This window comes from Dipodomys ordii, unplaced genomic scaffold (genome assembly GCF_000151885.1).
Source record: "Dipodomys ordii isolate 6190 unplaced genomic scaffold, Dord_2.0 Scaffold3, whole genome shotgun sequence".
In the NCBI taxonomy this organism is placed as follows: domain Eukaryota; kingdom Metazoa; phylum Chordata; class Mammalia; order Rodentia; family Heteromyidae; genus Dipodomys; species Dipodomys ordii.
In genome coordinates, this window is record NW_012267219.1 from 27,095,877 (window position 1) to 27,112,061 (window position 16,185).

General features: G+C 34.7%; 1 protein-coding gene across 1 annotated transcript in view; it reads right to left on the reverse strand.

Moving 5' to 3' along the window:
* Eea1 (early endosome antigen 1) overlaps nucleotides 1-16,185 on the reverse strand; it is a 94,302-nt gene that overhangs the window by 15,706 nt on the left and 62,411 nt on the right. The window contains exons 14-19 of the mRNA XM_013021281.1: nucleotides 13,868-14,071; nucleotides 12,265-12,465; nucleotides 9,541-9,654; nucleotides 7,070-7,225; nucleotides 5,499-5,638; nucleotides 970-1,300 (exon numbers count right to left, since the gene is read on the reverse strand). Of these exons, the coding sequence (XP_012876735.1) occupies nucleotides 970-1,300; nucleotides 5,499-5,638; nucleotides 7,070-7,225; nucleotides 9,541-9,654; nucleotides 12,265-12,465; nucleotides 13,868-14,071 (1,146 nt within the window). The remainder of the gene's footprint in view (nucleotides 1-969; nucleotides 1,301-5,498; nucleotides 5,639-7,069; nucleotides 7,226-9,540; nucleotides 9,655-12,264; nucleotides 12,466-13,867; nucleotides 14,072-16,185) is intronic.

Genomic DNA, 16,185 nt, shown 5'->3' on the forward strand with positions numbered 1-16,185 from the left:
AGGGAGGGAGGGAGGGAGGGAGGAAGGGAGGGAGGGAGGCAGGGAGGGAGGGAAGTTTAGATAATCCTTTAGAGATTACAATTTAGAAACTACATTCATGTTACAAAAATCAATTATAATTGATTTGTCATTTCATTTACAAAGTAAAATAATTAGATTTAATAGCAGCAGGAAAACTTTTAAAAGAAAATGTTAAGATAATAAAAAAATAATCACATAACTCAAGAGAGATGGATATAGTAAAAGTCAACTCCAAACAGGAAGAAACAAAAAGGTAGCATGGCAATATCTTGGTTTTTTTATGCTCCAAAACACTTCCACTCTTACACTTTTACAGAAGAGTTTTGCTTCTGCTGTTATTTTATATTATCATATTTCTAAGAACTCATTTTCTAAGCAGTTCATGAAATTAATTTTTGTCTGTAATTTATAGATATTTTATGGTATTACTAAACAAATATTACCAAATGTTTTAGAACATTCAATAATCAGAAAACTTATGGTACTATAATTAAAATTGATTAGATTCTTTGTATTTTCTTTTTTTTCTAGGTAAGTCATTAATAATGAGTTTCACTGATAGCTCTACTCTCTATGGAAAAATTGAAACAATAAACATGTTGCAGACTATCTAAAATCTATCATAAAAACAACAACAGAAAAAAATGTTCAGTAAGCTGAAACTATTACTGGCCTTGAGAAAATGGTGTTGCACACATGCCATTATGTTGGGCGAACTTTTTCTGGGTAAGAAATCAGACTTCCTTTCATTTACAAGAACTATTTTAAAATAATTAAATGTAGGAAGCAAAGCCAACAGTGAATTAAGCTGAACAATTCAATACAATTACTAATTAATTAATTTTGGTGGCATAAGGGTTTTGCTAGGAAAGTGTGTTACCCAGTTGAGCTATATACCTCCAGCCCAATACATCTTAAATAAGCATAAAGTAAACATAAAGAACTAACCAGATCTAATATAGTGGCTTTTCCTTTCTGATTCTCCTTTTCAAATTCACTTTGGGTATTTTTCAATGACTCTGAAGCTTTTGACAATTTTTCTTTTGCTGTAGACAACTCTCTCATTAACTTTTCTTTCTCCGTATTTACTTGTTTCAATTCTGTTACTGCTGTTTGAATTCTGCTACTCAATTCCTTGTGCTGCATCGTTGCATCTTTACTTAATTTTTCAATTTCTTGCTTCAGGACAATCTTCTCTTCTTCTTGCTTAGTAAGCATCTGTTTAATATTTTCAAGGGCTTCAGATTTTTTCTGTAGATTTAATTTTGTACTGGATACTCTGGGTATTTAAGGAACAAATAATGCACAGTTTATCAAAGTTAATAATTATTGAGTTTTGAAATTTTCTTATGTAGTTCAAAAGCAAAACTACTTTAATTTCATAAATTTACACAATTGAAAGATGCCTGATTTTGATCATTAAACATATTACATGATTTTCTTCAGGCAACAAGTTAATAATTTAAGCCTCTTGACTTAATCTAATCTGTCCATAATAAATAAACAAAAAAAAACTAAATATAGTAAACCACAGCAGGTATTCAACAGCCAAAAAGGTTTTCCATGCATTCTAAAGAATTTGCTCAATGTGTTAGTTTCCAAGTACATTATGAACTTTGCTTCTTCCCTCAAAAACACAAAGTAAGGGGCTGGGAAGGTGGGTCAGTGGTAGAGTGCTTGCCTTGGATGCCTGAGGCTCAGCACCACATAAGCAAAAAGAAAAAAGCCGGAAGTGGAGCTGTGGCTCAAGTGGTAGAGCGCTAGCCTGGAGCTGAAGAGCTGAGGGACAGCGCCCAGGCCCAGAGTTCAGGCCCCACAACCGGACGCAAAAAAAAAAAAAACACAAAGTAAGTTATATTTGATAGGTCTTAAACCTCAACAAATTAAGATAATAGAGAAAATATTAGATATAAAAGCTATAACTGAATTATAAATGAAAGAGCCAGACACCACCAGTGGCTCACATCTGTAATCCTAGCCAACTCAGGAGGCTGATATTTAAGGATCACAATATAAAATCAGCTCAGGCATGAAAGTCCATGAGATTCTTATCTCCAATAAACTACTCAAAAGAAGACAGAAGTGATGCTGTGGATCCAGTGCTAGAGTGCTAGCCTTGAGCAAAAAAATCTCAGAGACAACACCTAGATACAAAAACATAAAATAAATGAAAGACAAATGATTTTGCTCAACTCTAAAACCAAGTAGCTTATACAAGTGATTTGTTATAATTTTTCCTTTAAAATGAATCAACACTATAGTAAATAAACTACATGAAAGGAAAAAGATTCTCTTCAAATTGAATTCTAATTTCAATGCAATTCCAATTTTTAAAAAAACATTTTATTCTATAGAGGGAGGGGTTAATTGAAATCTGTTACAGAAAAACAATGGGGCTGGGAAGGTGGCTCAGTAGTGGTAGAGTGCTTGCCTTGCATGCCTGAGGCCCTGGGTTCGATTCCTCAGCACCATAGAAGAAAAAAAAAAGCCAGAAGTGGTGCTGTGTGCTAGCCTTGAGCTGAAGAGCTGAGGGACAGTGCCCAGGCCCAGAGTTCAGGCACCACTACCAGACCCCCACCTCCAAAAAAAAAAACACAGAAAAATAATGAATTTTAAATATTTTTTAAAATTTTAAATATTAAAGTTGGAAGATTGACAGAATTTGATAGAAGAACTTCAGAAAGCTCAAATAATCAACACAGGATGTAGCAGTATCAGGACAGATCAATGAAACAAGATAAAGGCTATACACAACACCACATATATTATGGGAAAAAAGTTTTCTTCCAAATAGTACTAGAACAATTTAATGTTGTCAGAGGCAAAAGTGAGCCTTCAACCTTCCCTCATAATCTTTTTTTATTTTTGCTTATTTTAGATTTATTTTTTATCATCCAACTATTAAAAGGAGTCTATGTGTTCTTTCTTTTTAAAAAAATTTTATTGTCAAGGTGGTATACCAGAGGGATTACAGTTACGTAAGTGATTCCATTTCTTGTTTAACTTGTTACCCCTTCCCTCATTTTTCTCTCCCTTCCCCCACCCACGTTTTACAGATCATTTCCAACATACTATCTTGTGAATATCACTGTTGCATAGGTTCCTCCTTTGTCCTTTGTCTCACCATTTTGTTGTTCCCCTTTCCTTCCCTAGTTCAAATAAATGTATTATATATACAATACCCAGGGATCCAAAATCAAACAAGGTGACAATAGGAGATATACCATAGGGGGAAAAAGAAATCGCATAGTACACTGAAAACAACAACAACAAAGAAAAACCTCTTGTGTCCATGTCTTGGAGTTTACTTCACTTAGCATCATCTTATATGGTCATATGTACATAGCTATTGAGTTATTCTGCTCATCTGCTAAGATTATCCTAAATGTATACTAATTATTACAAATAAGGAAGACCATTGGACCTATGTTTCTTTGGGTCTGGCTTACTTCACTTAGTATGATTTTTTCCAAGTCCTTCCATTTCCTTACAAATGGGGCAGTGCCATTCTTTCTGATGGAAGCAGAGAATTCGTGTGTGTGTGTGTGTGTGTGTGTTTTCTTGATCCATTCATCTCCTGAGGGGCATCTGGGTTGGTTCCATATCTTAGCTATGGTGAATAATGCTGCGACAAACAGTTGTGCTGGTACCTTTAGTGTGGCCTTGTTTGTGATCACTTGGGTAAAAGCCCAGAAGTGGGATTGCTGGGTCATAGGGAAGCTCTATGTGTAGTCTTTTGAGGAACCTTCATACTTCTTTCCAGAGTGGTTGAACAAGTGTACACTCCCACCAAAAGTATAGTAGCATTCCCTTTTGGCCACATCCTCTCCAGCATCTGTTGTTTATTAGATTTCTTGAATGTAGCCATTCTAACTGGGGTGAGGTAGAATCTCAATGTTGTTTTGATTTTCATTTCTTTTATGGCCAGAGATGTTGAGCATTTCTTCATGTGTCTATTGACCATTATGCACACCAAAAGAATATAGAATATGAATCTACTTACATGAGTTCAAAACAAAACTAATCAATAGAAAGTTTACAAGGCAAATGGACTGACTAGAAAGGCAAATGAGGAAACTATAGGAATGATAAAAACATTCCATACTGAAGACAGGTGTGGGGAAATCCTGTGGTTCTAGAGAGTATGCTTACTGAAACTCTAATTATACATGCAAAATCTGTACCTTTAACTGGGTGATAATTTACCTTGGTAATAACAAATAAGAACATATACTGATTTCGGTGTTAATCACAGACAATCTGTAAAAATATATCAGAGAGGGCTGGGAATGTGGCTTAGAGGTAGAATGCTTGCCTAGCACTCATGAAGCCCTGGGTTTGATTCCTCAGTACCACATAAACAGAAAAAGCCAGAAGTGGTACTATGGCTCAAATGGTAGAGTGCTAGCCTTGAACAAAGTTCAGGGACAGTGCCCAGAGTTCAAGCCCCAAGACTGGCAAAAAAAAAAAGGTGTCAGAGGGGCTGGGGGTTTAGCCCAGCGGAAGGGCGCCCGCCTGGCGCGCGCAAGGCCGTGGGTTCGGTTCTCAGCCCTGGTTTTAAAAAAAAGACACATAAAGCTACAAAAGACCAAAAAAAAAAAAAGGTGTCAGAGAGCTGAAAAAAATCATTTTTATAAGAAAGAATACATTTTTAACTTGGTCCTCCCTTACTTCATGGGAGGTATATGTACACACATATATACACATACACAAATTTTTATATTGGTTTATATAATCTGGTGAACAACTCAAAATAATTGCTTATAAGAAACAAGTATAATATTATTCTTGGAAATACAAAAGCTGATCCAAAATATCTAATTTTTCAGTCCTTTCTAGTGAAGTTAACTTTAAAAATATTATGATGAGCTAGACGCCAGTGGCTAACACCTATAATCTTAACAACTCAGGAAGCTGAGATCTGACGATTAAGGTTGGAAGGCAGCCTGAGAATGAAAGATTCTTTTGTTTTGTTTTTTTGGGTCTGGTCATGGGGCCTGAACTCTGGGCTTGGGCGCTGTCCCTCAGCTCTTCACCTCAAGGCTAGTGCTCTACCACTTGAGCCACAGTGCCACTTTTTTTCTTTTTTGCTTATGTGGTACTAAGGAATCGAACCCAGGGCCTCATGCATGCAAGGCAAGCGCTCTACCACTGAGCCACCTTCCCAGCCCTGAAAGATTCTTATCTACAATAAATTACCCAAAAAAGTGCACCTGTGGCTCAAATAGTAGAGCACTAGTCTTGAGCAAGGAGCTCAGAACAGTGCCTAGGTCCTCAGTTTAAACCACAGGACTGGCACCCAAAAGAAAATACTATGATAGCTTTATTTTTCATTCACATTAACATTAGTAGTTTATTAAACTAACAAAATAAACATTTAATGAAACTTTAAAAGCAATGACAGAAAATAAAATCTTAAGAAAATGTTAATACTTTGTTTATAAACTTTGGTTTTAAAGTAAGTTAGTTTATCTTACATTTCACTCTCCATTTCAAGTTGTTTACTCAGTTCTGTGATTCTAAGTTCTAAATCTGTGTTCAGCTGTCTTTGCTGTTGGAGATCCTGTAAAGCTTGTTCCTTGCTTGCTTTAACTTCAAGAGTATCAGTTTCTAATTTCTATGGAAAAAATGTAACAGTTGTTTTAAATGTTAATAATTAGCAAGATTTTTATTGACTGCACTAGAAATTGAACAAAAAGATTCATATTTGCTAAATTCTCTACCACTTGAGCTATGCACCAAGCCATTTGTTTACAAGACATGATCTCACTTTTTCCAGTCTGGCTTCAATTTGCAGTCCTCCTGTTTCTTTGGCCTTCAGATTACTAGGATATCAGGCATGTGGATAGATACCTGGCATCAATCTGTTACTAAATATTATGACATTCTACTTAATATTCAAATTGTTATCGATATTACACACAAATAATAACTATAAAATATTTATGTTACAGTAGAAAACACATTCTGAGGCCAGACATGTAAATTACTCCTGTAATTCCAAGTTCTTATGAGGCAGAAATCAGGATTGTAGTTCCAGGCAAACTGTCATTGTTACTCCATTGCAAAAATAAGCTAGACATTATTAGTTCCCTTCTGGTGTTCCAGCTAGAGAGATTTATTTAGGGGGATTATGGTCTAAGGCCAGCTCTGGGTAAAAACAACAGACCTTATCTGAAAAATAAGCAACAAAGGGCTGGGACACAAGCCATTAGAGTACCTAGAAGCACAAGGTCCTAAGTTCCAATTCTCAAAAGAAAGAAAGAAAAGAAGAGAAAAGAAAAGAAAAAAAAAAACAACTCCAAAACCATTATTGAGTAAGGAAATGATTTAGTTTACAGTCTTTCAGAGGACCTAGCATAGACTTTGTACATACATATACTTCATGTATGTATATAGATATATATATATATGTATATGTACATATCCACATCACATAATTCAATAATTATGTTTCACTTGACTATAGAAGTCTAAGTTATATACATATAACTTGAGAAAACCTTAACTGATAAACAATCAAAAGATTCAAGTCAAATCCTTTCCTGAAATATCTATTTATTTTATGTCTTCAGTAAATCCACACTTTGGTCTGTTGGAATTCTGTTATAGTTTACTATGGTTTAACTGTATTAATTTAGAAGCAAAATGAAAAAGCTGTAAGTATAAACTGAAAAATAAAAAGTATATATCCAAAATAGATTGGAATTAAGAAGATGGAAAAATGAAAGAATATAAGAAACTTTATTAAAGCAACAAAAAATTTGATAAATTCCACATAATTATAGAGTAAATCTCTGTTAAACTGTCTTTTGGAAATAGTTTACAATGAAGTCAGTATATATGTTAATTGTCATTTATAAAAGTCACCTGTTTATGAAGCAATTGAAAAAGACTGAATTCAAAATTAAGACATAAATATAACAAGTATTTTTTGAAAGCTTATATTACACTTAGTTAATTAAAAACTTTTTATTGCATTTAGGTTATCAGATTTCAAGGCTACTTAATAGAAAATATGACTAAATTCAACATCATTTGTACAAACCTTAATTTGGCTTTCTAGATCTTCTGCTTTTTGTTCTAAAGACAGGTGTTTTTCTTTATATTCCTTAAGATGACTTTCTAGCTGACTGCAATGTTCTTGCTTGTCTTGTAACTTTGTAGTGATCTGATCCAATTGTGTAATAATCTTATTTAACTCCTACAGAAAAAGCACAATTGAAGAAAACTTGATAAGTCTTAAAATATGTGAAGTAAAAACTAAAGTTAAATGATATACCTTTATGTACTAATATAAAATTATTAAAAGTTTTACAGAGTATGAGATACTAAATTCATGCTTATAAATAATTAAAAGGTTTGTGTCTTTTTGGAATCTTTTTGTTTGTTTTTGGCAGTACTGGGAATCAAACACAGGGACTCCTACATGCTAGGTAAACACTCTACTATAGAAATACATCCTCAAATGAATTTTTTTAAGGTAGCTCCTCATTTTTTCCTTTTTATTATATCTTTAAGTATTTACAAAGGAGTTGTCATTGAACAAAGCAGTCTATGAATACAATATATCTAGACCAATGTAACCTCTTTCAACATTCTCAGCCATTCTTCCCCTACCCACCCTTTTTCTCATCTTCTTAATTTTGCTGGATATGCACTAAATTCTTAGTTATTTAATGCTGCTCCAGAAACCATTTTTTAGGAGGCAAAATATATAACCAAATATTAAATAGGAATAATAGCAAAGTAACTATTATGTTATAACTAAATGTTTTAAACATTCAAACACTATTTTTTAAATAATATTCTGGGACCAAGGGGCCAATGGCTCATGTCTCTGGTCTTAGCTACTTGGGAAAATAAGGTTGGGAGGATTAAGGTTTGAAGCCAGCCCTTGCAGGGAAGTTCACAAGAGACTTTCTCAATCCATAAATGGAAGTGATGGCATGTACTTTGCATCTGAAGTGAAAAACTGGAAAATGGAGATTCAAGCATGCAATCCTAATAATAACCAGTGCAAAACAGGACTGGATGGGTGCCTGAGAGTTAGAATGCCTACCTAGTAAACACAAGGCCCTGACTTCAAATACCTCCTAAAAGATATTTTTGAAATATAATGAATACATTTTTTTTGCTTTTATTGTCTTAATTCTGGTTCTTACCTCTTCACCCTACTCTCTAGACATCATTCTTCTAGCTAGAAGCTAAAATTTCCCAGTGGTTATGGGAAGTAAGAGATGTTTCATGTCTCCAAGGAAGGAACCAAAATGAAGATAATAAACACAAAAATTCAGATTATATTGAGAGGAAGATATTCTTTTCTTCCTCCCAAACCTTTACATATTTGCAATATTTGCTCAAATCATTAGAATATTCAGTTGCACTAAAAGAATAAAATAAAAATTAGTAAATCTGTATCTACAGATAACTACTGTTAATGTCTTGATGACTTTCCTTCCTTTTTTATATGCTAATTTCCCTTGTATGGTTAAATATTCATAAAAAATTAATGTGTATAACACATATATATATTATATAATTTTTCAATGCTTATGAAGACCTAGAGGTATATATACTGAATTTAATAGCAAATATTCCATCTAAGGAGAAAAATGAGAGTTAAATAAAGGATGAATAGAGAAAACAGTTTGCTTTTAAGATTAGATATATAGCTGTATTTTTTTAATGGACAAATGAACAAGTATTAATTCTTGAATAAGTAAATTCTAAAAATTTCTATCTAAAAAACATAAGACTGGAATTTTGACCTTGATCGTAAAGTAAATTTCCCCTTCCCTTATTTCCTCCTACCACCAAGAAAAAGAGTAATTCTTATTATTGAGATAGAAAACAGTGTTCTTTTCCTGCTTCTAAGTGTCAAGTGCATCTGGGCCGTGGCCTAGCTTACTTACTAAAAACAAGTATGGAGGTTTATATCTTTCCCAACCATTGGTTCTTGATGGGGTGAGGCAACAGTTCTACAATTAGGAGTAAATGAATCATCTCCGTATCAAGGCCTCTGCTAAGGAAGAAATGTAATACAGTATAAGGAATCCCAACCACTAGTGAACATCAGTTGAGTTTCGTCAGAGATAGAGGTATTTTTATTTCCATATGCCTGGCTCCTACATTTTCTACTCAACTGGTCCCAAACTCAGGGAGAGATTAAGTGAAAATAAGCAAATCTGTCAGTTATGGGGCTTGAACTCTTAAAATCTGTCGGTCATGGGGCTTAACTCTGGCCCTGGGCTGTCCCTCAGCTCTTCAGCTCAAGGCTAGCATTCTACCACTTGAGCCACAGCGCCACTTCCAGTTTTCTGAGCAGTTTATTGGAGACAAGAATCTCACAGACTTTCTGGCCCAGGCTGGCTTTGAACCACGATCCTCAGATCTCAGCCTCCTGAGCAGCTAGGATTACAGGCATGAGCCACTAGCACTCGGCTTTTATATGTGTTTATAATTAACTTATCTAACCAAAGCAGTAGGTTAGGGTATGAAATTATATCAGGTTCTTACCTGCTGTTTATCCTGTAATGCATTTTGAGCTATGTCCAAGTGATTCTGAAGATCAGCTCTTTGAGCAGTTTTTGCTGCTTCTGCTGACAGCAATAATTCAGTTTTGGCTTTAATCTGTAACATAATTTACAAGTTATTTAATTTTTTAAATTTTTATTGTAAAGATGCTGTACAGAGGGGTTACAGTTACATGAGTAAGGCAGAGTCCATTTCTTGTGGAGCATTGTTACCCCTTCGCTTGCTGTTCTCCCACTATCTCTTCCCTCCCCTACCTTCCTCCCTCCTCCTCCCAGCCGCCCCCTAAGTTGTAAAGTTCATTTCCAATATACTGTCTTGGGGGTATCATTATTGCAATGGGTCATCCTGTGTCCCCGTTTCAGCATTTTGTTATGCCATTCCCCTCCCTAAATTAGACGAATGTATATACAAGATACAGGGTACCAAAATCAAGTACAATGACAACAGGGGAATACCATAGGGGGAAGAACATACAAAGGAAACAAAAAAAAAATCACAAAGTACATTAAAAATAACAACAAAGAAAGACCTCTTGTGTCCGTATCTTGGGGCTCATTTCACTTAACATCATCTTATATGATCATATGTACATAGTTTTTTAGCTTTTCTGCTCATCTGATAAAATTATCCTAGACATACACTAATTATTGCAAATGAGGGAAACCATGGGACCTATATTTGAGTCTGGCTTACTTCACTTAATATGATTTTTTTCCAAGTCCTCCCATTTCCTAACAAATGGGGTGGTGTCATTCTTTCTGATGGAAGAATAGAGTCCCATTGTGTATGTACAGATATATATATAGATATATATATCACATTTCTTGATCCATTCATCTACTGAGGGGCATCTGGGTTGGTTCCATATCTTAGCTATGGTGAATAATGCTACGATAAACATAGCTGTGCTGGTAGCTTTAGTATGGCCTAGTTTGTGATCATTTGGGTAAAAGCCCAGAAGTGGGATTGCTGGATCATAGGGGAACTCTAATGTGTAGTCTTTTGAGGAACCTTCATAGTTCTTTCCAGAGTGGTTGAACAAGTTTACACTCCCACTAACAGTTAATTCTGCATTTTAGTTTTCTCTTGGTTGAGTGTACTTTGTTTTTGTCACTCCACTATTTAAAAATTGATTAAGAAATACTTATTTTGTTGGCTGGGAAGGTGGCTCGGTGGTAGAGTGCTTGCCTTGCACACATGAGGCCCTGGGTTCGATTCCTCAGCACCACATAAACAGAAAAGGCTGGAAGTGGCACTGTGGCTCAAGTAGTAAGGAGCTAGCCTTCAGCTGAAGAGCTGAGTGACAGTGCCCCGTGACCGACAAAAACAAAAACAAAAAACCTTATTTTGTTATTCCCCTTCCCTCCCCTAAATCAGACAAATGTACACACAAGATTCAGGGTACCAGAATCAAAGACAGTGATTGCCAGGGATAAACCAATGGCCAAGCAAAATGAAATAAAGTAAAAAGAAATAACTAAATACAGTACATTGACAACAACAAGGTCAACCACCAAAAAAATACCTGTTGTTTCCATGTCTTGGAGTTCATTTCAATTAGCATCATTCTATGTGGTCATATGTACATAGCTATTGAGCCAATATGAACCCAATGCAATGATGCTACTCACAAGATACTATGTTGGAAATAAACTTTACAACTTGCAGGGAAGGGGCGGGAGGAAGGGTAGTAGGAGAAAAAGGAATGGGTAACTATGTTTGACAAGAAATGTATTCATTGCCTAATTCATGTAACTATAACCCCTCTGTACAGCATCTTTACAATAAAATAATTTTAAAAATACTTAGATACTAAAAAATATGTATGTGAATCCCCCAAACAGGAATAGGTAAGAAAGATGACTCTTGATAATGTTTTGATTACAATGAAAAGACATTCCTTGATCACATCAAAACATTACATATTTTTACTGGGAAAAGTGTCTTTTTCAGAATTGTTTGTCTGAAGCTTACCACTATTATATAATGAACTAAATAACTGTGTCAAAAAAGATGGCTCCAAAGATACTCAAGACTGTCAGAACCCATATTCAAAACAAACCAGAAATATATTTTCAATTCACTATTCCCTGAAACTTTTCACTTGAAGAGTTTTATGGAAGGTAAGGGGAGAAAGGCAGTGGTTATACTAGGGGCTAAATTCAGGGCCTCATACTTGTAGGCAAATGTTCTACCACTTAAGTCATGTGCTTTGTGCTTTAGTTATTTTTCAGGCAAAGTCTCTAGTTTATGCCCTAGCCAGGCTGGACCCTCATCTTTTTATACCTACAGCAGACCTAGGATGATAGATGCATATAGCACCATGCCTAGTTATTGGCTGAAATGAGGGTCTATTTGTGCCCAAACAAGCCAAACATATTTAATCTAGAAATATAATGGAATAATATCAAATGAATTTGAATGTACAAAGCAATATGGACTGAATCAAAACAAAGAAAAGCTAAACCATCCAATATCTTTAGAAGATACAGTTTTCAGACAGATAGAAAAAAAAGTTTGAAAAAATGGGAAAGAAAACAAAAGGAGGTGAAGGGAGGGAAAGGACTTTAAAAGCTACACAAATAAGAACACTTCTCTTTAATTTTATTTCTAATACTATTTTATCAATATGTACAACAGAAAAAAAGAGAAGTAAAAACAAGTCTTTTTTACACAAACTTATTGAACAGCAGAATTCAGTATTACCTGTATGTCAAGCTGGGAAACCTTCTCCTTGCTTTCATTTAATTGACTATTTAATTCACTGACACTGGTTTCTAGGGAAAGGACACGGTCTTGTGCAGCTCTAAGGTGTGCCTTCTGTTCTTGTACCTGGTCATGTAAATTCTCCTGGGCTTGTTTATGGCTTTCTGACTGATTTTTCAGCTTCTCTGTTAGTTGAGTTACCTATTATACAAACAAGACTCTAATTATGAAATTCACAAATGATATAACAAAACTAAGAAACCCAGATGCAAGCCCTAAGAGAATACTATGGTGTTTTAGGATAGGCTGTTTCATATTTTTTTGGTGTTTCATATTTTTATAAGTAAAATTATTCACATCTTTCCAAAATTAAGTAACATGCTATTTCAATTGAAGCAACACCAAATTCAGAAATATTATTTTAAAATAATCCCCATTTAGCTATAATTTACACATAGTAAGTTCATCAAAGGATATAATTAGTAATCTGAGAAAATGTACATACTCATTTTCCCATCACTACAATAAGATAAGGAACACTTTCGTTATCCTAAAACATATTCTCCTACCTCTCTGCACTTACTCTTACTTCTCATCTCTAACCCAAGACAATCATTGAACTGTTTGAGTCGGAAGAGTCCCTCACATATTCTGAATATTTATAAACTGTCAGAAAAATAGGAACTATTATCAGATATCTCAAATATTTCCTCCCAGAGTACCTTGCCTTTTGTTTTTATAATGATATCTATTGAAGAACATTCATTTTTGAAATTTAGATAAAATCTAATTCATCTGATATTAATAATCAAATTTAAATTTTTGAGGCATTATTTGCTATATGTTGTAGAAAGACAAAAGCATTATCAAAATATAACTATTAAATTTGAATATTAACCAATACAGAGTAATGTACTTGATTCATTCTTTTAACATATTAATATACTTTATTATTCATTGTTTTTGTCACTGTTGTTGGTTTGTTTATGCCAGTAGTAAGGCTTAAAATAATGGCCTGAGTGCTGTCCCTTAGCTTTTTCAATCAAGGCTAGATTTCCGCAGCTCCACTTCCAGCTTTCTAGTGGTTAATTATAGATAAGAGTTTCATGGACTTTTCTCTCTATGCTGGCTTCAAACCATAATCCTCAGATCCCAGCCTCCTGAATAGCTAGGATCATAGGCCTGAACCACTGGCATTCAGCTTCAAACCATAATCCTCAGATCCCAGCCTCCTGAATAGCTAGGATCATAGGCCTGAACCACTGGCATTCAGCTATTCATTCCTTTTTTCTTTTTTTAACATCACAAAATTCCAGGAGGCAAGGTGTGCATTCCTAATAATTTTTATAAGGAGATAACAAGGTGAAATGATTTATCCAGAATCACTCATGTAATTACTTACATCCTGGGACATGAAAATTTCTTTTGTCAAATCATGTTAACTAACTTTCACCATAGTAAGGAAAGTAAATAAGATGGTATCTGTCAAAAATACATAACATTTTACAAGTAGTAAAAAGGAATAATAAATCACTTAAGCAAGACATTTAATATGATTTAGAGAGATAAAAGTGAATTTTAGAAATACGTTTTGCAAGCTTACTTGCTCTTGTAATGTATGGTTTTTTTCTTGCAATTGATTAAGAACAGCAGTCTCTCCTTCACCAGCCTGAATTTTTGCATAAAGATCTTCTCTTTCCTTTTCTAGCAATGAAATATTTTCTTTACTCTTCTGTAATAAGGCTTCAAGGTTCTGGATCTTTTGATCCTTATCACCAATTTGACGTAGTACTTGTTCTAGGTCATTCTGCAAAGAATTACAAACCACCATTTTAAAAACAGCAAACTTAAAAAGCTTTCCTTCAACAGAGAATGACTAGGAATATATTTTATCAAATTCTTAGTCTTACTTTATAAGAACTAAATATTACATATTGCCATGTAAGTTTTTAATTATTTAACATTATAGATCCATATTGTAAATTATAAGCTAGAATTTAATAAAAGCAGATAAAAAACTCATTTTCTGTCATTCAGATTGTCTCTTCTACTCTTTTGTTCCATTTCAGACACCTGGATCTCATTATTCCTTGGCACACAAGGCACACTCCCACCTCTGAGCCTTTGCATGCATAATCCTGAAGTACTTCCCTCACAGAGTCATATGATCCCTTTTTCTCCTTCAAATTTTTGCTCAAATGTCACCTTTTCAATCAAGCCTAAGCTGAGTTGACCAATTTAAATTTATAGCCTTTTCCTACATTCCATGTCCAGTTATATTTTTCTTTCATCCACTTACCTCTAACACACTAAATAATTCACTTGTTTTTTAATATTTATCTACCTCCTTCCACACTCCCTTAGAATGTATGATGGACAAGATTTTCTGTGTTATTCACTGACACATATCTAAGATACTTGACACACGTGTTGTAAAACATTCATGGAATGGATAAAAACAATAAGTGATTGGACTAGGTAGGCTGTCCCACAAATGAAGAGATCCCTCTTCTTGTTCTTCACAATGCAATGGCTCACTCCAGAACAATGCTCACTTTCTCAAGCTATCTGATCCTGCAGCATTTGTCTTTTTTAAGACAGCCTAGACCAGAACAAAACTCTAACCATTCCCTTTAGTAGGTAGACTACACCACCTTAATGAAACAAAGCCAGAAGCTAGTTGTACCCTCCATGAGTTGTGCCAATATTAATGTATTTAAAGTCACTTTCAAACACACTTGTCATTCTTCTAGGCTTCAGTCACGAAATAATGAAAACCAGCATAACCTCTCTACTTTCAGCTTCTGTTCCTGCCACCAATAATTCCTCTCTCCACATTCCTCTAACTAGAACTATAGTTTCAGTTGTAAGCTTATTTCCAGAAGAGTCACTGTTTCTAAGTCTTGATTAAAATGTGGATCTTCCCTTTACAGACTCCAATTTCCCCTTACTACCTCTGGTCAGAAAGGCTTACTCACCGAGTAAGCACAGAAAGTTGGCTGTTTCCTTGTTTTTTGTTGTCACCATTCTTTCTTTCATGTAAAAGCTTTGTACCACTTTGAAAAATTAACCATTCTTACCTAAGCTATCTCCTATACCCTACTGCTATTGTCTAAAAATCCCTACCTCATTCAATGAAGACTTGAGACCTGATTTAGTTTTTCTCAATCCCAATTTCTGCCAATTTCCTGGGAAATACAAAATGCACACAGAATTAACAGTACAGCCTTCATATTCATATCGTCTTTATTCCTGGACCTTAATTCATTCCATATTGCAATCATTAACATAGGAGCTTGTAATATCCTAAAACTGTTCCAGCTAAAAACTTCCAACTTACTGTTACCACATCTTTCTGACTACCTTCCAATTTCATGACCTCATCTGCAAGCCAGAGACATCATTTTCCTTCTAGATTACTCACTACATACTTAGCTTATCTTTCTAAAACTTTCTCATGAATATGATCTTAACAATTATTTCAACTACATCCCCTATTTCCTTTCACTTCGATATTTCCAAGGCAGCTATCTCCCAAAAATCGTAATATGAGATACACTGTACAATCTATTTTCTCCACTCTATACTTCTCATAAATTTAGGTTAAAAATACTGGAAAAATTACAGTTCACACCTTAATCCTAGCTACTCAGGAATCTGAGATTAAAGGATCATAGTTCAAAGTCAGCTTAGGCAATAAAATCAATGAAACTCCAGCTCTAAAACTATCAGCAAAAAGTAGTCTGGAGGTATGGCTCAACTGGTAGAATGCCATCTGTGGACTGAGGCAGCAAGATGAGCAAGTACCAAATTCTGAAACTGAGATTAAAGGATCATGGTTCAAAGTCAGTTGAGGCAATAAAGTCAGTGAAACTCTAGCTCTAAAACCACCAACAAAAAGTAGGCTAGGTATGGCTCAAG